The following is a 25,089-nucleotide window of genomic DNA, read 5'->3' as shown; positions in this document are numbered from 1 at the left end:
TCTTATGTAAATCTGTTTTCTTACTATGGTCATCCCTATTTTACAGATGAGGAAACTGAGATTGAAAGTGTCAAAAACCACATACCTAAAATTTCTTAGGCACTAAGTACTTTACTTGAACTGTCTGCTTTATTCAGGCAACAGAAGCTGACTTTATTTAGTCACTTGATTGATTGTTTGCATTGATTGAATCGATCAGTTGTTTTGGCTTCAGAAGGACAAGTGCTGCAACCTTTCAGTCCTCCATTAAAAAAGTTTGGTTTTGATAAGAGAATAGAACCTAATGCTTTCTTTACATTCTCGTTCTCCTCTCTTCTTTTTTTTAGGACCAGTATCAGTTCTGTTACCGTGCCGCACTAGAATACTTGGGCAGCTTTGATCACTATGCAACGTAAAATCCCCTGCCCCTACCTGGATCTTTACTGCAGGCCTTTTAAGATCTGAAGAGCCTCTTCTGAGCCATACACCGTGCTGGAGAAGGACTTTGTAACTTCTAGCTAAAGACCAATCAGTGGGAATACTAAAAACAAAACAAATAAAAACAAAGGAAAAAAATACAAATAAAGAACTATTCCATGTGGACCAAGAATTCACAGTTTAATAATCTAACCTGAAAAATAATAAAGAGAATCCTGACTGGTGAGGCATCTGAAGGATTTCATTTACAGATACCTCAAGGATTCAACTTTGGTTGAAATTAAAGGGAAGAGGAAATTATTGCAAAGAACCATCATCCTGTCCAGGATTGCATGAAAGGGAAAATCTGGAGAATCCTGCAATTCAGGGCAAGATGTTTGTTAAGCAGGCCACTTCCTAGCTTCTTAAAACTACAGCAACATCAACCACAACCACAAACACACCAATGGACTCTGCTTCAACATCACCCCTTCCCACCATACTGCTCATAATAACACTTTAGGGGAAAGGGGAGGGGGGAATGTTTAAAAAGAAAGTCCTTGATTTAGTTTTTTAGTATTGTAAAGATACTGCTGACCTGTGCTTCATTTTTAACTGTGTAAACTTCTTTCCTCTTTTTTTTTTAACAAAAGGTTATTATTCATTGAAGTGAATTTAAAGACAAAAGTTGCATAACTTCATTTTTTAATTTCAAAATCATAGGTTTTTTTAAGCAGTAGAGCTGTTATCTGTAATATCTTGCTGTAGAAATGTTAAATAATTTCAAATTTTGCACATTTTTTGTGCAGTCCTATATTTATCTACAGTACTACAGTCTTGTCAGCTATTACTTTTATACTTCTGTTCAGTTTCATTGTACAAGGAAGTACCCATTTTAATTCGATAATCCAAGTGAGGGGTTTGGGTTTTTTCTTTTTGTGTTTGTTTTTCTTTTGGAATCAACAGGGAGGCGCAAAGTATAAAGCTGCTGCTAACATATAGATATATATATATAAATATATATATATGTCCATTCCTCATATGGATGTATATGTATGTATATATAGTATATCCTCTCATGAATACAGAGATAGATATCTATTAGTTCTTCCATAATTTAATTTCTTTAAATTGGTGAACAAGGTATCTAGAACACCACATTCAATTATTTTTTTACATTTTTACATTTCTGAATTTCAAAAAAAATTTTGGTTTTAAGGGAAATGAGGAATGCACATCAGTGGTCGTCAAACCTCACCCCTAAATCCCTACCCCACCCCCCAAAAAATTCATACTCATACCCAAGTAACATTTTGTTAGTGAGGCTTCCAATGAAGTTCAATATTTGTAACCCTCTAGTGCAATAAAAATCATATTATTAAATATTAAATAAGAGGTGTGCATGTGGGAAAGGTCAGTGCATATCCCTTTAGGAGGGGAGAATGTTGTAATATATCAACTATCAAGTTGTTTAAAAAAAAGTGTATTCAATCGTATATTGTCTATAGTATGTGCTACGAAATTTGCATTTATGATATGTAACAGGGGCAAAGCCAAACTCATGTTGCTCTGTTCAGTCAGAAACATTGTGTGGCATACAGCATTCCTAGAAAATGCTGATTTTTATTTTAATTTTGCATTTAGAGTGCCTTATAATTGATGCCTATTTTAATAGCATTTCTTTTTCACTTTTTGTTTGTATTTACATTAGTTATTCATATCTGTTAATCTTCCAATTAAAGCATTATCTTTTTAGCACATGTACAAAAACACTTTGAGTAATAATAATAATGCATTCCTAGATTTCACCTGAGTGAGTAAGGGATGACAATGAGTGAATGAATATACCAGCCCAAAGTACTTGGATAGTCAGGGCCTTATTTCCTTCCACAATTCCCTACATCATGTAAGGCTACTAATTCCCTTCCGATAGTCCCTTCCAAATCTGCTCTAGGAACTGAATCATGTAATGCCAGTATTGCTATCGGGAACATGTAGTACTGCACTAGATGTATTTGTTTTAAGGAGAAACACATCATTGGCAACCTGTAGAGTATCATCAACACTGCATTTGGATTTTTCAAGTAGGAGGAAAAGCCCGCCAAACATCATCAAATATTTCCTAGAAAATGTGTAGGAAGCCATGGAGGACAGTACCGGTTTCTGTCTTGTCCTGTATCATTTCAAGCAACTCTTTAAAAAATTTTCCCAAGGAATTCTCAAAGAGGTTTGGTATAAGTATAATACCACAGTTTGAGTTTAATTGTACGGATATTCCACATAAAAGACTTTTTTTTCATATTTTCCCATTGCTAGCAGAAAGAAATCCAAGAGACCAAACACTTGCAAGCATTGTATTTGAGCACTTTTGTAAAAAATATATATATAATAATAATAAAAAAAGTATCTAGAAGGCTACCTCAGAATGAGACTCTATAACCTACATCAGAACCAGAGAAGAATGTGCACTATGTGGTTTTATTGTTGCGTTTTTTTTCTTTTAATTTGTATCTTTTGAAGAGTTATTAAAAGTGCCAGATAACTTAGTGCAGTAATGTTCTTTTAGCCAAACATAGGGAGTCAGCCAGATATGCATCATGGAAACACACCATTTTGAAAATGTAGAATCGGAAGGACCATTGCCCACCAGAGCTGTTAGTCTAAGAGCAATGTCTCTCCAGAAAACTTCTGCCCATTTGGTAAAAACGAGTGACAAGAATAATTACAAGACCAAAATGAACATGGAAAGTACCACAGACAAAAGAGGCGGAGACTATTCCAGAAATCTTGCTGTTCAGGAAGTTGTCTTTAAAGACAGCACCCTAAATGCGTCATTGATGTGCATTCCATTTTCTGTACTTTTCTGTATAGCCATTCTCTTATTTTTAATTTCCAAGGTAATTTCTTTACCTACAGTTCTCATAATCCTCCAAGATTCAAAATTAGTTTCATCACCATAATCAGTACGGTGCTATTATTTACCTATGTATGTGTAGTTATGTATAATTTTGTAATTAGTTACAATGGTAAAAAAAATTCAAAATATATAAAAATGATTTGTACAGAACTTTATTTTATCTCTTTTTTAAAAATGATTTGCATGGTTAGACAATGGCGAGGACAGCCGGGGGAGGGAAGGGCCTCTAGGGAGATTTGCACTTTCTATACCTTTGTACTATGCACTGCCCTATTGATTCTACACCCAATAATGTTATTACTTGAACCCATCTGTAAGAAACTGCTTCTGAAATTCACTTGTGTGTATGTAAATAACACAAAACATGGAAACAGGAGGAAGAAAAGTCTGCAATGGTGATGTGGCTTTTTTTCCCTTTCCTGTTTTCTTTTCTTTTCTTTTTTTTTGTTTTATTTCTTGATCTCTCTTTTTTTTAATCTCTCCCCTCCCCCCAATTCATTTTTCTTTTTTTCAAATTTTGATTTTCTTTGGGTGTTTGGGTGCCCTGATACTCCAACAGATATCAGAAGGCTGCAGATCCATCCTCTCCATCTGTCCCGTGGCTTTGCCATTCAAGCTTGGAGTGTCTTTACAAAGATAATAAAAAAAATTGTGTTCTTTGCTCTCGTTTTGGATGCATAGACTGAAAAAAATTTAAAAAAATAACTTGTAAAATGGCTTGTTAAAAAATACAATTACCTCTAATCAGTAGTACGCGTAAATGTTTTACAGAATGAAAGGCGTGCTTTTTATTTTCTTACTTCGTTACATTGGTGGCGAAAGACGTCTGTATGAAAATCAGTTCTTTGCTGACACAAGTTCCATTTGTTACAAATGAATTCTAATAAAAATGTCAGTGTTATGCAGCCCTCGTTCTTTTTTCCCCCTCCTCAAACACCTTGGCTTTGAAATGAAAGCCGTTTATTTCCTCTTGTTCTTCAGCTTTTTAGCCACTTCCCTTCTAGATAAATGTGATGGTAACCTTGAAGCTGTGACAATACTTCTTAATGATGAGGCAGCTGTTTTAAAGGCCATCTTACAGGGGCCAGCATCCATTGCCTGGAATTATGCTTTTCAAGTAATTTCTTTTGGGAAAAATGACTGGACTGGGTTAATGGAGGTTTGGGTCCAGCCCCTATTGATTCAGTGGCGTTTCCAAGTAAATCATTTTGTACCCATTTATCTATCCTGAGGATTAACGGGTGGTTTTTTAGCTTAGAGTGAAATTAAGATTTATGAACTTAGAGATTCTTATAGAAGCTAAGTGCTTGAATTTATTTGGAAACATGGATGCAATGTGGGGAAGAGAAATGGATTTGTTGATGGATGACCTGGCTTTGAATTCTAGCAATGTTTTTTTCAAAACCAACCAATTGTGGGGGGTGAAGGAACAGAACTTCATGTTATATAAGGATTCATTGAAAGAGAAAGATAATGTGAACCTTGAAGAAAGAACAGTAAAGAACAAATCCAAACTTGGGCCAGTTTCTTCTCTCAGACTCTATTTTCCCCAAAAAATAAAAAGAGGGAGATGGGGGGGAGGAGAGGTTTTCAATTACATAATTCCTAAGTTCTCCTCCATCTCTAAATTTAAGTTGTGTTTATCTGATGATAATATTGATGTAGGAAACTCTTGGTGCAGAAATTTTTCTAATATGCAAATTGGGCAACTTTTTTGACTAATTTATTATCTTAGAGAGTTGCCTAGAGTCCTGAGTGGTTAAGAGTCTTGTTCAACAGCATCACACAACCAATATGCTTTAATGTTAAGAATTGATTCCCAGGTCATCCAACCCTATGTTCTGCAATGCTGCCTTTTGTGATCACCTGTACTTCCCTCAAAATCATGGTGATTCAAGAACTAGTTCAGTTGAGGGGGAAAAACTATGGGGAATGTCAGGATTCTTAGATCCTAAACATTTTCAAAACTAGTTTTGAGATACTGAAGGAAGCTTTTAACAATAAATAGATTTTTGACTGTTCCTTAGATCCAATGAGAGAGCCCTGCCTGTGTTTTAAATTAACTAAACATGTATATTATCCTTTTGCTATTTCATTGATGAACTTCCCAGAACATGGAAAAACCTTTGAACAGTGGAAAAGACAGACACCCTAGAAGCAATTATATTATTAAAAATGTGATAATTTCTGAATGTTGATGAGATGAGCCTCCAAGCATAAGAGTGATAGATTTAATGTAGAACATTTCTTGGGGACATCAAAAGAGAATGAGTATGACTCTGAAAAGTGTTCTATAGATTTAAGGCTCAGCTTAAATCATTCGTATGATAAAATAAAAGGTCTACGTATAAAATTATTGTAGTTCAGGGGTTAAGGACAGATGATAAAGGGAAGAATAGGAATGATGGTGCTAAGTCAGAAAAATTGTAAGAAATGCATACATATAATTAAGATCCATAGAAGTAAGCTTTAGAGAGTTCACCAATGGTAAGTCTATGTGATAATACAGTGATTATAAAGTGAGACATTCCATAAACCAAATGTGATTTGTGTTCTGCTTGATACCAAATTACATAATGGACTGTTTTGTTGTTGTCGTTGTTGTTGTTGTTGCTTTTCCCACTAAAATGACTAGTTATTTGACTGATTTGATCACATCAGTTGGTGACTGCAGGATGAACATTGGACTTGAGAGTCAGGAAGGCCTGAGTTTAAATCTTGTTTGAGACCCTAACTAGCCTTGTGACTTTTTGTAAATCACTGACTCTTTTTCAGCCTCTGGATGCTATATAATGGGAGTGGCAATAACACCTACCTCACAGGGTTGTTGTGAGGATCAAATGAGATAATACAGTTAAAGCGCTTTGTAAACCTTAAAGTGCTATGTAAAGGTTTGTTGTTGTTGTTGTTATTGCTGCTGTTACTGCTTGGGCGGGTAGGCATTTATCATAAATATAAAACATTTAAGGCAGATCCCAAGGGTTATATCTAACCACAAGCTGAAATTATTTTTCCTACTACCATGGGCTAAATGGAAAAGTTCCCCCTTTTGTCTTACCATCTGCCTTCTTCTCTAACCTTACCTCTAAAATAAGAATGAATTGACATCATATGATTCTTCTTATCCCTATATCAATTATTCAATTAGTAAATGCTTACTATGAATAAAACAATACATTAAGGGTTAGGAATACAAGGAAAAGGGAAAAACACATTTCACCCTCAAATAGCAATTCATGCTATAATTAGAAAAACAAATATGTTCATAGATAGGAACATATAACTTAAAAACAGAATAAATAGAAAGTAATTTTAGAGGGGAAGACACTGGGGGGACTAAAAAGTATTCATAATAATATGATGCTTAGGGTGAGATCTCAAAAAACCCAAGAATTCTATAGAATAAAGGTTAGGTAAGTAAGAGTAAAGGCAAATGTGTATGAGAAACCACAAGGAGGATAATTGTAACTGAAGAGTGTGTAAGAAGAAGTTATATGTTCAAAAGACTAAAAACTAGGAAGCAGTCAAATGAAAAAACTAAATATCAAAGCAATTTATATTTTATCACTGAAGCAATAGGAAGTTATTGGAATTTATTGATAAAAGGTGTGATGTGGTCAGATCTATACTTTAGGGAAATAATTGAGGCAGCAATATGAAGGATGGAGTGCAGTGGGGAAAGACTTCTGGTACAAATTCAGGTAAAGATGAGGTCCTGTCCCTAGTGTTGTCTGTGAATAGAGAAAAGGACATGTATGTGAAATATGAAGAAAAATATTATAAGATTTTGTATCTGGTTATATAGGGTAAGCAAGAAGAGTGAAGATGACAAGGAGGAATTTCAGTTATCATTTCTTTTTAATTGGCTGGCAAATCTCAGAAATACCCTGACCTCTCTCCTGAGATCAAGTTGTTGTTCAGTTTTGTCATACCTAACTCTTCCTAGCAAAGATACTAGAGTCATTTGCCATTTTACAGATGAGACAACTGAGGCAGAGAGGGTTAAGTGACTAGCCCAGGATCATACACCTAGGAAGTGTTGGAGGTCAAATTTGAACTCGTGAATATGAGTCTTTCTGACTCCAGGTCTAGCACCCATCCACTTAGGCAACTGGCTGTCTCTCCTTGAGCCCAAGAACAACATTTATTTCCATTTGCCTCCTTTATATAATTTGACCTGAATATCCTAAATCATTTCAAGTTCAATGTATCCAAAACCAAGCTCATCTTCCCTTCTGAGCCTGTTCTTCCTCCTGACTTTCCAATTCTATTGCCATCATCGCTGTCCAACCTATCATCCATATTCAAAACAGTCATTTTTGATTCTTGCTCGGAACCAGGTGTCCAATCAATTGCTACATCTTTTCATTTCTAATTTGGAAGTATCCTTTATGTTGCCCCATTTCTATCCATTCCCATTGCTACTTCTCTAGATGAGGTACTTCTTGCCTTGACAATTCTAATAATTTCCAAACTAATTTCTCAGATTCCAATTGCAACAATCTTGCCAGGTAAATTGGAATGAAAAATACCTTTAAAAATTTCCTCAAGCCTCTTAAAATCCTTCACAACCTTTCTCCTTTCTACCTTTCCTATGATTTAGTCCCTGGTCTTCCTTTGCTATTCAGTCCTTTCAATCATGTCCATCTCTTAGTGACCCCCATCTGGGATTTTTTTGGAAAATTTATTGCTGTTTCTTGGCCAAAACCCCTACAATTTCTTTCTCTAGCTCATTTTACAGATGAAGAAACTGGGACAAACAGGTGACTTTCCCAGGATCACACACTTAGTAAATGTCTGGGGGTCAGATTTGAGCTTCCTGATTCTAGACACACTGCATCACCTTACTGACTTTCTTACTTGCTCCCCAAACACTTTACTACCTCTCCCCAACAATTCATTTCTCAATTTCATGATTTTTTACTGGCCATCCTCCATACCTGGGATGTTCTTCCTCATCACCTGAGCTCCCTGGTTACCTTTAAGACTCAGTTCAAACCCTGCCTTCTGTAACAGGCCTTTTCAGTCTCCCCAGCTACTGGGGCCTCCTCTCTAAGATTACCATTTTTTATTATGTTGTTTGTATATTGTCAATCCTATAAGAAGGTGAGCTACTTGAGGGCAGGCACTGTGTTGCCATTTCTTTGGCCTTTCTAAGCATGAACTTAACATTGTGCCTGATATATAATAAATCCTCAATAAATGTTCATTGTCTTGTCTTAATCTCATCAGCCCTTTCTCTTTCCTCCCAGCTTTGAAAACTTCAAAAAAATTCTCTTATCAAATAAAAGTCCAAACTCTTTCACTTGGTCTTTAAGGGCATCTATGATTTAGTCCAATTAGATCTTTCCAATTTTATCTCCCACTAATCCTTTTCATTGTGTCTTTATTTGTTGTTTAAAATAGTCTCCTTTGTTTATACAATTCTGTCTTATGCTCTTGGAATGTTTTTCCTCCTTAGTTCTGACACTCCAATTACTCCCTATCCATCTAGAGCTTGTTCAGATAACCTCTTCTCTATTAATTTTCCCTTATTCTTCAACAAAAAAAAAGTGACTTAACACTTTCATATTTTATTTTTGAACAGATGTACATGTCTTTGGACATGCTAGGTGGCACAATGGACAAAGTGCTAGTCTGGAATGAGAAAGATTGAATTCAAATCTGATCTCAAACACTAACTAGTTGTTTAACCCTGGGCAAATCACTTAACTCCATTTACTTGACTATCTTTGCCAAGAAAACCTCAAATAGGGTCATTAAGGGTCTAACTTAGGGCCAGCTAGGTGGTGCAGTGGATAGAGCACCAGCCCTGGAATCAAGAGTGTACCTGAGTTCAAATCTGACCTTGGACACTTAATAATTACCTAGATATGTGACCTTGGGCAAGCCACTTAATCCCATTGCCTTACAAAAACCTAAAAAAAAAAGTCTGACATGACTGAAAGAACTGGACACATATATGTTTTTATCTTCATACCATATTATAAATCCCCTCAAGGTCAGAGTTTATTTCTTATTAATGTTTTTATTTTCCAAAGTACCTAACATCATACTTTGCAAAAAATAGATATATAATATTTATTGAGTGAATGAGCTTTGTATGTGCATATGTACATATATCTTGTATATATGTATGTATATGCATGTGTATGTATATATGTGTATATATATTTCTTCCAACCAGTGATTTCCCTGCTAAAGGAAGCCCTCCAATGGAAAAAACTCCTCTACCAATAAGGATTATTAATTTCTCTTAAACCTGGGAGTATTACAGAATTCATGAAGCATTGAAAAATTAAATGAATTGCCTAAAAAAAAATTTGTCCAAGGCAAAAAATGAATCTAAATTTTCTTGATTTTGAGTTTGGCTTTCTATCCACCATGCCAGACTGCCTCTCTTAAAAAAAAGTATAATTATTATATAGAAATGCAAATGTTTAGCAACACACACACACACACACACACACACACACACACACACACACAACTGTCTCCATGATTATTGGAATCACTTTCAAAGTTCAACAATTTAGAAAGGTCTTGAAGAAAGTTCAAAGGGTCTTAATAGATCTTAAGGTCAATGAGGAGGGACAGCTAGGTGGCACCGTGCATAGAGCACCAGCCCTGGAGTCAGGAGTACCTGAGTTCAAATCAGACCTCAGACACTTAATAATGACCTAGCTGTGTGGCCTTGGGCAAGTCACTTAACCCTATTTGCCTTGCAAAAACCTAAAGAAAAAAACATTTATCAGGTCAACCTGAAGGAGTAAGATGTCCTAGAATGTTGTTGCTATTCAGTCATTTCAGTCTTGTCCTACTCTCCGTGATGGGAATTTGGGGGTTTCCTGGGAGAGATAGTGGAGTAGTTTACCATGTCCTTCTCTAGTCCATTTTACTGATAAAAAATTAAGATAAACAGGGTTAAGATGACTTGCCAATGGTCACAGAACTTTAAGTGTCTGAAGTCAACATCCTAGAATCCAAGAAAGCTAATATAATTTTAGGCAACATTAAAAGGCAAGAAAATAAACAAGAATTTATTAAGTTCCTTCTAAATGCCAAGCGCTTTAAAAATATCTCATTTGATCTTATCCTTATTCTCCAGTGAATCCTTCTCAAGGTGTCCAACCAATGGCCTTCCTTTAAATCACCTGATGTCATTCAGATACTGATGGGAAATGCAGACTGTCCTTTGGTCATCCCTAACTCTCATTCTATGACTGGACTACCTCCACTTCTCTCTCATGACATCCTTTAAACCTTTTCTCTTATTAAAAAAAAAAAAAGCTTTAGTGTCCAAGAACTGGAAAGTAGGAGAAATTTCACATTCTATCTTGTTGACACCATACTGGAGCATTATTTTTGGCTTTTAATCTCACATTCAATGTTCAAGAAGCATTTAAGAAGGACTTTGATGAACTGAAGATTATCTTGAGAAGGTGAACAGGGATGATCAAGTAATTTGAATTCATATTTTATAGGGATTGATTTAAGGAACAGGAAATGCTTACCTTGAAAAAAGCAAAACAAAGATAATGAGAGAACAGATAGCTGATTTCAGGGATTTAAAGGCTAACACATGTAAGAGGGATCTAGAGAAAAGAACTGGTAGCAATGAGTGAAAGTTTCAAGAGGAAAGTTTCCATTTCATGAAAAATTTTCTAATAATAATGGAATGAACTGCTTCAGAGATTCAAGAGTCCCCTTTAAAGTCTTTTAAGCAAAAGCTAAATGACTATTTGGGGAATTCTTGTTCATGAATAGGTTGAACAAATGCCTTTTAGATATTCTTTAATTTTGAGATTCTATGATCTTATAACAGGTTAAAAGAAAGACACAGTTTTGGAAAATAAAAATCTATGAAGAAAAGAAAAGGACATGAAAATATTCTTTAAGGCTATGAAAAGCTACAAACATAGGAATGTGACTATCATTTCTCCATTGTCACTGAGGACAGAAAAGGAGAAACTACACGTACATACTCAATTTGAGAAAGTTCAGTGTCTCATAGGATAAATTCATGATCAGCAAAACACTGCAAAACACTTGTATTGGTAGGAATGATTATTGATGCTATAAAGATCATGTGTTGCCATTCACCTCTGTTGTCTATATTACCGAGTCAATGTGACTCTTTAGGGTCATGAGTTTGATCTTCATGTGGGACAGTTAGTTGCAATCAACATATTTAATCTAACCAACTATCTCATTATAAGATACTTGTTGTCACAAGGAAGGTCTAAACTGAGACTAGAGAAAGATTGGTACAATTCTATTACCACAGATGAAGAAAATAATTAAATGCAGAACCATAATTGAGTAGCTTCATTGAAGGCATATCACATCTAAATATGATGGGCCAAGTAATTTTGGACTAAGATTCAAGGATAATCCAAGTGATATTTTTATATTAATTGCTAAAATTAGAAAATTAGGCTATCTCACAGGAAGATTCTACATGGGAGATACATGGGGCAATATGGATAGAAATAAAACAAGATGGGATTTTAATCACTTTTGGTAGAATGAGTTCCAGAAATGATGAAATCAGAGTTATTTCAAAATATTCCATTCCTATCAGTCCAATCAAACATTTATACAATTCTTGGTATGCTCCAGACACTCTGCTAAGTACTTTGGTTATAAGACAAAAGCAAAACAGTCCCTGACCTCAAGGAACTTATATTTTGTGAGGGAGAACAATATCAACACAGATAGGTAAATACTAATTGCTACCAAAAAAAAATCAAAATTAATTAACAGGTGGGGATTGGGATCAGGAAAGTCTTTGTGTAAGAAATGGAAGATAAAGTGAACTTTGGAGGGGACTTAAAGTTTTCAAGAACTGAAAGTGAGAAAGGGGAATATTTCTAACATGGGGGGGTGGTGGGGGTAGGGAATGGAATTCCATACAAGTAGGCCAGTTTGCCAACTATCAGGAGTACATGAAGGAGATTACATAAAACCAATCTCTTTAAATGCCACACAGAGGAATTATATTTTTAACTTCAGTTCAAGAAGGAGCCACTGAAGGTTCAGGAACAGGATTATCATTAGGATCAATCAACTAGCATTATCATCTGAAAATGTGTGGAGAGGCATGATTATGAGAGACAAGAGTGAGACCAAACTAAAGGACCAGTTACCTTATTAGGATATCTCCCAACAGAAACGACAAAAGCATATTATAGACTAAAATGAATTGGGGAGAATTTAAGAAACTAGAAAAAGCTTTATGCTAAATTCATACAAGCAATCTGCTTCTTTCTCTCAGGCAGGAATCCTTTTTTTTTTCTGGTCAATGAAAATGCTAAATAGGAGATGATCCATTTTGTGGATTGGGATGAAGAATCAGTCTGCTGATATCTCTGAAAATAGGATGCCAAGTTAGTTACTGTGAAGGAACAGAAAAATAAATACTTAGTTGTCCCACCTTTAGTGTTTGTTTACTGCTATGGTTATTAATTATTTTCCTTGCAGCATCCTTGTGACTGAGATCACAGCTCCCTCTTCTGAGTCACCAAGTGGGAAAACTGGAACAAAGCCCTTTAGACTTGCTGAAGGTGACAAAATAAGAAGATTCAGGCTTAGAAGTAAAAGGGAGAGTTCCTTAGTTCTTTGGTAAGCAAACAGAATATGCAGTGAAAGATAACTTGTGGACAGTCTACATGTCCCATTGGTATCCACACCCTCCTTTAGATAATCAGAAGGAAAATACATGAGTGCAAACCATATGGGTTATGTTGAAAGAACTTAGGCTAAAAATATGTTTTCCCAGTTGTCCCATTTTGGTAAACATCTAGGTCAGTCAAAAAATACACAGAAAATCAGAGCTAAAAGCCAACATAAACGAGAACTGTGTGGTATTTTGTTGGTTTTGAGCAGTCCATTAGAAGGAAAGGTAGCTTTAAAAAGTTAGCTGCTCATCTAATTGCTAATTTCCTTTCAACAATCAGAAAATGGACCACTGTGAGGCCACAGTTTAGAGGATTTAGGGCTGGTAGGGGTCTTTTTACTACTGGTGAGGAGACCAGGCCATTATCCTACATGGAATGAGTATTACAGTGAAGATTCAAACATCAATTCTACAACTCCAAGTTTAGCACATTTCTGACTTTCCTATGATTCCATTGCCATCTGAATGAGCAGATTAAGATAATCCCAAACTCTGACTCGATGGTGTTCCAGTCATTCAGATATTATCCGTGTCTCCTTAGAAGGAAACTGGAGTCAAAGTAGATTTCCTGGGGTTGTGCCTCCTCTGTTTTAATCTCTTGATTTTTTTTAGGCAAAAGATGGAATGAGGACTAATTTAGATGAGGAGAAGAATGTTATCCAAAATGCCCACATCCTACACCTTTATAATCAACTGTGTAAGCATTTCAGAAATATTTCTAAAAAAATGAATCATCAGTATCTGAAAATTTCTTTGTGACTGATCAAACATATTATAGAGTTTTGGTTGAGGTTATTTCTATCCTGATGTCTCAGGGTTTTTTTTTTTTGTTTGTTTATTTTTTATATGTAAAATAAAGGAAGCTACATCTCTTCTCATTTTTAAAAAAAAAACTGTGATTTTAAGTTCAAGAAGGATCTGCATTGTTTGACCTGGGAAGATTGACCCAGTGTTAAACCTGGGATCAGGAAGACCTGAGTCCAAATCATATTTTAAATCTCTACTATCTCCCAATTGCATAGAATTATTAGAAGACTTAAATGTGATAATGTAAATAAAACACTTTTCAAACTCTAAAAATCTATAGAAATGATAGGTAATGTCATCATTATTTTTCCTCAAAGTCTTTCTGGGAACCGAGAGCTTAAATATTCGCTATTATTATGCTCAGGGGCATTAGTTGTCCTATGGACAATATTGGGCTTAGAATCTAGAAGACTTGATTTGGAGTTATTCATTTGAAAGGCACTAGTTGTGTGACTCTGAGCTAGTCACATTAACCTTTTACTTAGTCTTAGTTTCCTCATCTGTAAAACAAGGACTATTATAACTAATACCTCACAGGGTTCTTGTGAGGATCAAAAAAGATACCAGAAAGTGCTAGTGCTTTATTAGGCACATAAGAAAATGAAAGAAAGAAGAAAAGAAAGGAAAGGAAAGGAAAAGAAAAGAAAGGAAATCAAAAGAAGAAAATGAGACTGGTACTGGTGAAAGGGATAGGCGAAAGCATTTATTAAGCATCTACTGTGAACAAGCATCTTTTAAGCACCTACTGTATGCCAGATACTATGCTAAGAAATTTATAAATATCTCATTTGATCCTCATAACATGCCATGTTCTTGGCCCTATTTTACAGCTGAGGAAATGGAGCTGGACACATGGGCCTTTTCTTTCTTCACGTCCTTCCCACCCCCACCCCATCCCAACCCCCAAAGTTTTTCCTCCTTTTCTCAGTATGTAGACAGTGGCATAGAAAACCAGAAGATTTCCCTTTCCTAATGCAATGAGTCATATCTGCTACAAACATCTGTGACTGGCTTTCATAGATGGGGAGAATGATAACCTGCAAATAGGACATTGTAATGAATAGCAATCATTTTGCACTGGGACTATAAATAGGATACTTTTGAACTCAAAATGCATTCTGCTTGCTTCTGTCAGCAGAATGTAAGAAAAAGGCCATTATTATAGCAGGAACAAGCGAATGGGCTTTCCTCGCCAGTAAAAGCAGTATGTAATATACTCAACATCCTTATTTAATCTGAAATATAAGTTTGTTCACTCTGTCAGTTAGGACCCCACAGAAAAATTGAAAGTGTTTTCCTTTCTCAAAATACTAAATGGATAAGGATGAGTACAAGTGGTTTTTCATGGGTGTAAGTGTGCATGGAGGAAGGGAGGTGTATTGAGGAACAGATGAGTCATTTAGACCACCTGCAATTTTCCTGTGACAATTTTATTCAGCAGACACAAAACCCATTTGGCTCCACTTTCAGTAGCATGCATAGTGAGGTGAGTCACCCAAAAGCAGAATGAATTGGGTGAATGGGCAAATCAAAGGTAGACTTGAGGAATAACCATTCTTGTCCTGAGGGGCTGAGCAGACTTGCTCTGTTAAATATTTTGTTGCTCAGCAGCTTTTACTGGATTTAGAAGTAGAGTGGGATGGGAAGACTCTTGAACTAGACATCAGGAAACTCAGGTCTGTGGCCAGGTTCTACTAGGGTAAAGCTAAATAATAATAATAATAATAATAATAATAATAATAATAATAATAATAATAATAATAATATTCATCTTATTTATATTATACACTATATTTTATATAAAAGTATATATCAATAATTAAGTATAATTAATAAAATATTTAATAGTGATAATATAAATAAATGATAATAATAACTAACATTTGCATAGAACTTTCTATGAGTTAGACACAGTACTAAGCAAATGTTATCTCATTAAATCTTCACAACAATCCTGGGAGTTGGGTGTTAATTAATAATCCCCATTTGACACTTGAGGAAACTGAGGCAGAGATTAAGGGTCAAACAGTTAATAAATATTTGAGGTTACATTTGAATTCACATCTACAAGCAAGTATCTACATCCACCATGCCATCTGTTTCCTCTAATTGAACCATTTCATCTCTCAGCCTCTTTTGATTCTCTTTATTTAAATGAGGAAAACAATACCTATCCTAAGAGAAATTTCTGTGTAAAGAGGAATATTAATAATATATATCGATATTTATATGGCACTAAGATCTCATTGCTGAGTGTTAGGATGATGCATGAGTCAGTGATATGAATCAAAGCCAAGTCAACATTTGATCCTTTGAGACCCTAATCCAAGTCCTCCAGTAAATTCTCCTCAGGGTGTGTATCCATTGGCCTTTTAGATCTGCTGTGAATATGTGGATATCAGTATGAATTGTAGACTGTTCTTGAGTTACCTTTAATTTCCACTCCATGACTGGCCTAACTCCTCTTGTAGTTATACATCCTTTAAATCATTTCTCCTTCCTCTAAGAAAAAGTTCTTTATGCATATATCCATACAATTTAATCCTTTGGAGAAGCTGACCGACCACCAAACAGCACCATCAGAAGAATACTGCAGTGATAAAGATGTATTTTTGTTTCAGGGAAACTTCAAAATCATTCAAAGGCAAAATAAAATTCTCTACCCAAATCACTGTGAGGTAAAAGTTATGCTGAGGGGCAGGAAGCTTTGTAACTGGATAGTATAATCTGAACAATAAGCATCTTGCACAGTGACTATGGAACCTGAAGTCAGAAAGAACTGAGTTCAAATCTAGCATCAAATACTATCTGCTTTACCTGTGCGAGTCACCTAACCCTGTTTGTCTTGGCTTCCTTATCTGTAAAATGAGCTGGAGAAGAACATGGCAGAGTACTCCAACATCTGCCAAGAAAGTTCCAAATACAGCCACAAAAATTTGAACACAACTGGAAAAACTGAACAAACTCAACATTAATAGACAAGTCAAATTCTTTTAAATGATTATAGAACTGATTTAGGAGATTCTCTTATGATCTAAGACTTGATGTACTCATCTCAATGTCAACCACAAAGAGGAGTTATTTTTCTACAACACTTATATAGCACTTTTGAGTTTTGCCCAGTACTTTACAAGTGTTACTTTATTTGATCTTCAGATATTATTTTCCTCATTTTTCAGGTGAAGAAAGTGAGGCCCAGAAAAGTTAAGTGACTCATCAAGGGTCACATAGCTTTTAGATGTCTGAGGTAGGATTGGAACTCAGATCTTCCTGACTTCATGTCCTACACTCTAATTACTGTGTCACCCAGCATTCCTAGAGGAATCTTCTATTTGAATTCTGTATTGGCAGATCTTCAATAGTCAAACTCTCTGGCATCTTCTTCCTTTTCTTCCTTGTTTGATATTAATAATAAGAGATTAATTTAAAAATTATTTCTTTTGATTTATTTTTCATCAGTTTGTTGGGGAGAGACGTGAAAATATCATTTTGCTCAACTAAATCAAAGCTTATTAAAAATAATCAACAGCAAGTATGGTAAATTTTTGTATTCTCTAACTCTTTCAGTCAATTGTGTGGTTGTGATGAATGTGATCTCCAGTGAAGCATCATTTTTTAAATTTTCAAAATTTGCAAGATTAGTCTCATAAATATTTGTAATATTCAGAAACTGTTGATTGTTTTCATTAAGATATAGTGATTAGACAAGAGACAGATGGGTGAGAGTTACTGATCAATCCATGTTTTCTTTATTGAGATTTTTTTTTCAAGCCTTCTATATCTGACTCTCCAGAGTATTTAAGAACTATTATTATTAATAATAAGGATGTGAGCAATAAAAATATGAATAGTCTAGTCTTTTTATAGCATGTGAAGGTTTTTCAAAGCACTTTTTACATGTTATTTCATTTGTTTCTTAAAACAACCTGTGTTTTTAAGCTATGTGCTGTTTATCTCCATTTTACAGATGAGGAAATAAAAACTGAAAGGGTTTAAATGCTTGACCAAGCTTATAAGGTTAGTAAACTGTTGAGGTAGGATTTAAACTCAGATCTTACTGACTACATGTTAGTCATTCTGTCCATGAAAGCAATTTGCTTCCAATCTAATCTCCCAATCAGCTCAAAAACCTTATCACCTCCTGCATGCTTCCATTTTAATTAGTTCTAGTCTAGCTGTTCTTCCATCTTTGTTTTCTTGGTGTTATTCTAATTTCTTATGTAGCACATTGGATACTATGATGTTAGAGTCTAAACATGATGGATTCACTATCACTAATGGAGAAAAGAATTTATTATATAAATCCTTACAGATTTATATTTTCTATTTTGTTCTTACTAATCCCTCTGATTCTATCCTTAAATGCCATGAAAAACAATTCTCCTTAGATATTGAACCAAGTTTACATTAAATTTGTTGCCTCACTTTATAATGACATCATGAGCATTGATACATGAGATAATAAATCTCCACTGAAATGTTTGGATTTTTTCTTGTTGCCTTTGAATGCAAAATTAAAATCAATTCCACTGAATAGAGTGGATAGAGTGTTGGGTCTGAAGTAAAGAAGGCTCATCTTTGTCAATTCAAATCAGGTCTCAAACCCTTACTAACTGTGTGACCCTGGGCAAGTCACTTAACTCTGACTCAGTTTCTGCATATGTAAAATGACTTGGAGAAGGAAGTGGCAAACCATTACAGTGGCTCTGCCAAGAAAACCCCAAATGGGGTCAAAAGAAGTGGACATGCCTGGAAATGACTGAACAATAATCAGAGCAAATACATGAAGCTTTCATAAAAAAGACAACTTAACCTCCTTTGGTCTGCTAGTTTCATTTATAATAAGAATATTAAGATTGATATGATGTATTTCCTCTAGAAGTATGGCTACTCTTAGTCACTACAATGAATACTTAGAGTACAAACTAAGTGAATATGTATAGACACTGTGATACTTTTTTTTCCCTTTTTAAAATTTTTTAAATTTATTTTTATTAAAGATATTATTTGAGTTTTACAATTTTCCCCCAATCTTGCTTCCCTCCCCCCACCCCACCCCCACATATAGCACTCTGTCAGTCTTTATTTTGTTTCCATGTTGTACCTTGATCCAAATTGGGTGTGATGAGAGAGAAATCATATCCTCAAAGTCTAAGAGGTAACAAGACCAGGCAATAAGATATCTGTTTTTTTCCTAAATTAAAGGGAATAGTCCTTGCACTTTGTTCAAACTCCACAGATCCTTATCACACTGTGATACTTTTTTTAGCATCCTCTGCGTTTCATTTCTTATGTTACCCTTTGGAAGAGTAATAAAATTAGCTGACAGTGCATAATGCTGTCAGTTAATCAATATATATTAGTTACCACCTATGTCCCAGACACTGTGATATCTTTCCAACAATTCTGTTAGTTAAAAACTAACTATCCTCATTTTGCTTGTGAGAAGAATGAAGCTTAGGTAGGTCAGGACCTTACAATTAGTAAGTGTAAAAGGCTGAATTCAAATCCAGTTCCCTTCTGACTCCATGCTTTCCATTTTGCCCTATCAAAGGATCGTTATTTGAAACCTATCTCATTTTCCTTTGTAGGTTTCAGTTTCTTCATTTAAAAATGATGAAGTTGGATTAAATTATGCCTAAGGTCTCTTTCAACTATCTCTTTAATACTACCTAATAAATTTATTATTGTGAGAATATAATTGTTTTGTAAAGTATATATTGTTATTCAGTTCTTTTTCGGGCATGTCCAATTCTTTGTGATTCTATTTAGGGTTGTTAATTGTTTGGGGTTTTTTTGGAAAAGATATTGGAGTGTTTTGCCATTTCCTTCTCCACTTTATTTTATAGATGAGAAAAATGGGGCAAATAGGGTTAAGTGACTTGTCTAGCAGCACATGTCTGAGGCCATATTTGAACTCAGGTAGATGACTCTTCCAGACTCTATGCCCAACACTCTATCTACTGTGCCACATAGCTGCCCAAAGTATATATTTACAGGTGAACAGGTGAGGGTTCCCAAATTCTTATGAATTTAAGTGGCAAGCACACGTTTATCAGATCTTTGAACCTCAAATCCAGTATACTTTATACTACATTGCGGCTATTATTAGAAGAATAAACTGTGCCTCCACTTTGCACAGAACCCAGAATGGGTGCCATCTTCTCATATTCATTGAGTAAACTTAATAGTTGAAATATCTCTCCCAATCACGATGTTTTTCAACATTTTCAATTAAAAAAAACCCAGAACTTATTGTTGCCTTTGGTATGCAGATAGACCCTGCTTTTTTTATGATCAATGGGTTCTTAAAAAGCTCCCAGCAGATTGTAAATTGGGTCATATTTTAAATGCACTATGAGAGTGCACTGTCTAAAGAAACTCTGCAATGGATCTTTTATTTAGAGTGAGCGATTCTTTTGTTAATCAACAATCACCCCATAATTTACCTATTTTATACATCTAAATTATCATATACTTCTATATATCATAATGCATGACAGGCCTCCAGGGTTCTCATTAATTTCCTTTTTGTGTATGGAAAACTCTGAAGACACACCTACACCTTTTTATAGATGCATAGAAAGCACAGTGGAACTGGGTACTCTTATGAACATTCTGACTTGTAGTTTTTGTGTATTTGGCTGTGAACATCTCTATAACACCAATACCACCTAATAGCAACAGTAGTACCAGTAGGTATTGATTAGATATTTCTGGTGATTGAGATATTTAAGTTTAGATAAGTAGATAAGTTGTTGCCTCCCCACACCCCCAGTGGAATTTATAGTCTCATAAGTTGATGAGACAAAGACAGAGAGAACCACAGCCACAAGTGTGTGTGTATTACATATATAATATGTATATAGTTATATGTGCATATTTATATATTATATATGTATATACACATCATATATATATATATATATGTACACACACACACACACACACACACACACACACACACACACACACACACTCACACACATATACTCTCTAAGACCCAAGGTGGACAGGTCCTTTTGTATAGAATAGAGAAAGGGAAGTTTATAGGAGGAAACAGCAATATAGTTAAGATGTGAAAGACTTTGTAAGGCAGAGAAGGGAAGGAGGACATTCCAAACACAAAAAGAGAACACAATGTATGAGTGAAGAGGGGCATGAGGGGGCTGAATAGGAGAGAAGATAGAGAAAGAACAATCATACTTTAGAGCCTAGAATGTATGGAGGCTGGAAAGGGAATTTTTATGGAAGGTCTTGAAGGCTAGGCACAGGAATCTGAGTTTCTCTAAGGAGAAGTAAGGAGCCACTAAAGATTTCTAAGTTATGCAGGAAAAATTATTCTTGCAGATATAGAAAGGATGGATTGGAAGCTTTACATCTCATAAGCAAACAATAAATATGTAATAAATGAGTTCCAACTATAAAATACTCCTAAAGGAGAAAGTTTTCCAAAGATCAAAAAATATCTTTTCAAAATAGCATAAACAGAAAAATTGTAGTACCTCTTCCATGAAAAAAACTTTCTAAAAAAGTCCTTAATATACTTAAGGACAGCAATCATTGTCCTCTTTTTATCCTAGACTTTTCTCTTCTTTGGGATAACCATTCCTAATTCTTTCAAATAATGTTCCTATAGACTTCAGTGACTTCATAGTCCTATAAAGTCATCTAACCCACATTTCTGCATTTTTTCTCTATAAAGATTACATGAAACTGTCAAATGCCTGTGGGAAATCTAGGTATACTTATTTATTCCTTCTCTGATCTATCAATTTAGGAATCCTGTCAAAAAAGGAAAATGAGGTTAACCTGGTATGATCAGTTCATAATGAAGCCATGTTAGGTTTTATTGATCAACATTTCCTTTTCTAGACATTCATTCAAATATGTTCTAGAATTTTGTCAGCATTTAAAGTTAAGTTTATTTGACCTGTAGGAAATTATTAAATACTCTTTCTGCTCAGATTTCTATTCATTTGATCATGGGGTGCTATGAGGACAATAAGCTATAAAAATACATAAGTGGGTTTCTTCTTAAATCTCCTAGACTCAGAATTAATATCTCTTCTATTTGGAAATTTCCTGGAAGCTCAGAATAGAGAAAAGAAATTACATATAGAAAAATACTAGTAGAAGGTTTGAACACAAACCTTCTACTTATCATCATCAAATTATCACAAATAAATGAGCTAGTTACTGGACTATAGAGTCTAAAATTAGGTTTTTTTCAGTGTTTGCTTACACTATCATATTTTGGTTAATGTGACTACACAATTTGAAATGGTGCATAGAGATTCAGGCTGCCTAATTGTCCTTAGGCACTATGGGCAGTAGTGAATATGAATTCAGGAAAATCTGAATTCAAATTTGGCCTCACATACTTATTATCTGGCTAATGCTGGGTAAGTCACCTAAACTCTCCAAGCCTCAGTTTCCTCATCTATAAAATGGAAATAACATTTGTATCTACGTCTCAGAGTTGTTGTGAGGATGAACAAAATAATATTTGTAAAATACTTTAAAGTTCTATATGAATGCTCAGGTCAAACAGTTTTCCAGCTGTGTCCAACTCTTTGTAACCCCTTTTGGGGTTTTCTTGGCAAAGATATGGGAGTGGTTTGCTGGTTTCTTCTTCAGGTTATTTTACAGATGAGAAAAACCAAAGCAAATAAGATTAAGTGACTCACCCAGGGTCATACAGCTAGTAAATATCTGAGGTAAAATTTAAACTCAGATTCTCCTGACTCTAGGGTCAACGCTTCATCTTCTGAGCCACCCAGTTGCTAGCTATTATTAAATGACAAAACCATAGAGGAAATAGGATACAGTGGAAAGAATACAGGATTTGGAGTCTGAGAACCTGAGTTCATATGTAGATTCTGCCAAGAATTTATTGTGGGGTATTGGGTAAGACATTTAACATCACTTATCCTCAGTTTCCTTATCTGCAACATAATGGAGTCAGACTAGGTGGTCCTAAATGCCTTTTTATTCTCCAACTGTATGATGCTATGACCATGAAAGTGATAGGCTACAAAATGAATTCCCAGAACAGTTTATAACATTTCAGTCTTCTTCCTGTCTTTTTTTTAAACAAATAAGATAAGCACTCTTTTGTCTAAAATAGTCTAAGCTTGCTGGCATTGAGACAAATTGGATAGAATCTTTCCCAGGCCATACTTTCTATTTTTTCAGGAAATATCTTTAATTTCTCAGATCCTTTGTCTCCTGTAACATCACTGGTTACTCTTCTCATTTTTTTTTTAACTGAAAGGATGAGAGCCATAAAACTTCACTTGAATAGATTTCCTAATTTAGCTCCTCCATTAGCCAGCAATTTCTTCTTCTTAATACAAACAAACCTTTCTCCTGAGCCACTCTTCTGTCTGGGGACAAGATCTGCAATAAATGTCTCTGGTCACTGTCCACTGCTAAGTCTCATGAATTCGTTATTGTATGATTTGCAAGGATTTTTTTAAACAATAAAATAAGAATTGATTTCAGTCATGTTCTATTCAATTCCATTAGAAGGCTTTGAAATTTCAATAAAATCTAAACTGCTTTTTGCTTTTGTATCTCTAATGAGTTCTAGTCATTAAATACTCATAAAAGAAAACCTTTTCCAAATTTTGAAAAAAAATTATCTTTTCAAAATGGCATCATGGGTCATCAAAAACATTTTTTAGTCCCTCATATCTATGAAAGTCCTAAATATATTTAAAGATTTCAGTCATTCCCCTCCTTTCACCCTCTCTGGTACTGGTAAATAGTAGGTACTTAATAAAATGTTGTTGAGGATGGGAGACATATTTATCTTTTAGAACATAAGACTCAGAGACACTTGATAGCTTTCATGATTCAAGTATTTGAAGACTGTTATGTTATATGTAAGGGAGGTTAGTTCTGATTGACTCTCATAGGCAAAAACATGATCAAGGAGGAGAAATTTTTAAAAAATTGAATTTTAGCTTGATATCAGAAAAAGTTCCTGACAAAATTTTCCCCAAGTAGTATGGGCTACTTTGAGAGGTGGTGCTATTCCCTTCCTTTCAGAGCTACAGTAAGAAACTTGTCAGGTATAGTATAGTGGGGATTACTTTTGTGTGTAGGTTGGACTAGATGGTCCCTAAAGATCCTTCCAAATCATGTGATTTGGGGGACTGAATAGATTCTTCAAGTAACTTCCAAGTACTGATAATCCAACTTAGAAAATATTTGTGGAATCTCCTTAATGGTAAAAAGAGAAGATGGTTTTACCTGATGAAACCATGGACTCTGAAGTTCAGCTGGATAAAAATGCAAAGAAGAGGTGTCAATTATTAAAATGACTGTACATACATAGACTGCTTTTCAGTTGACAAAGCACCTCCCTCAACCCAATCCTCTTTGACAGGCAGAAAGAGAAAGATCTTAGGTTATTTAACAGATGAAGGAATCTTAAAGCTCTGGTCCACTCCCTCACTCTGCAGATGAGGAAAAGAAGATTCCAAAAGATAATGTACTTTTCCAACTCCACACAGATAATAAGATAAAAGGAAGTATTCATGGCTACAACTTTGATTTCAAATTCACTTTTATTCTCATTTTACATCTGAGAAAGCTAAGGGTTAATAAAGTCAAATAATGACCTGTTTTCAATAATAATGCTCATAAATACCAGAGCTACAGTTAGATGTTATGCCTCCTAACTCTAAAACCAATATTCTTTCTAATGCCGTATAAAGGCTTTGAGAAGTGATTCTGAGTAATTCGTCATACTAGTGTATAATTAATAATAAAAAAGGTCAGTGATAATATGAAATGCTAAAGATCCCTCCTAAAATCCACTCAACCATGGAAGACTGGGTTTTCCTGACGGCAACTGACTCTGAATGGTTAACAAGAAATGAGAGAGAATGAATATTGTATGAGAGGTAGACCTAGTATATTGAGGACTTGGTGGATATGATTTTGATCTTATCATTTACTTCCAAATCACCCCCACTTTGGACAGTCTAAAGGATCTACCCTTCTGTTCAAACTTGCCTGAGTGGAACCAGAATCACATTAAATTAAATTCTTTGTAAGATTTTCTTGTTGGGTGGGACAATAGCTCTACCTAGATAAGAAAGAAAATATATAATTTTTAGTTAAGGTCAGAGATCTCCCCAATAATTTGATATTTAATAATCATATCTCTCATTAGCATATCTATGATTATTATCAGGTGATAATTTTGCTTCTTCAAGTAGAAAGCAATGATGAATGTTTGGGAGCAGAGCCTGGTAAGAAAAAATAAAAGTGAATA

At 34.9% G+C, this 25,089-nt stretch overlaps 1 protein-coding gene across 4 annotated transcripts in view; it reads left to right on the top strand.

Annotated features, from left to right (window-relative positions):
* PTPRD (protein tyrosine phosphatase receptor type D) overlaps positions 1 to 6,199 on the top strand; it is a 604,004-nt gene extending 597,805 nt beyond the window's left edge. For all 4 annotated transcript variants that reach the window (XM_074197507.1, XM_074197506.1, XM_074197505.1 and 1 more), the window contains one exon: positions 327 to 6,199. In XM_074197507.1, the coding sequence (XP_074053608.1) occupies positions 327 to 395 (69 nt within the window). In that variant the 3' untranslated portion in view covers positions 396 to 6,199. The remainder of the gene's footprint in view (positions 1 to 326) is intronic.
* The last annotated feature ends 18,890 nt before the right edge of the window (positions 6,200 to 25,089 follow it).

The sequence above is a fragment of the Macrotis lagotis genome, chromosome 8 (assembly GCF_037893015.1).
Source record: "Macrotis lagotis isolate mMagLag1 chromosome 8, bilby.v1.9.chrom.fasta, whole genome shotgun sequence".
Lineage (NCBI taxonomy): Eukaryota > Metazoa > Chordata > Mammalia > Peramelemorphia > Peramelidae > Macrotis > Macrotis lagotis.
Note: the sequence above shows the minus strand (reverse complement) of the source record. Positions and strands in the feature narration are given on the sequence as shown.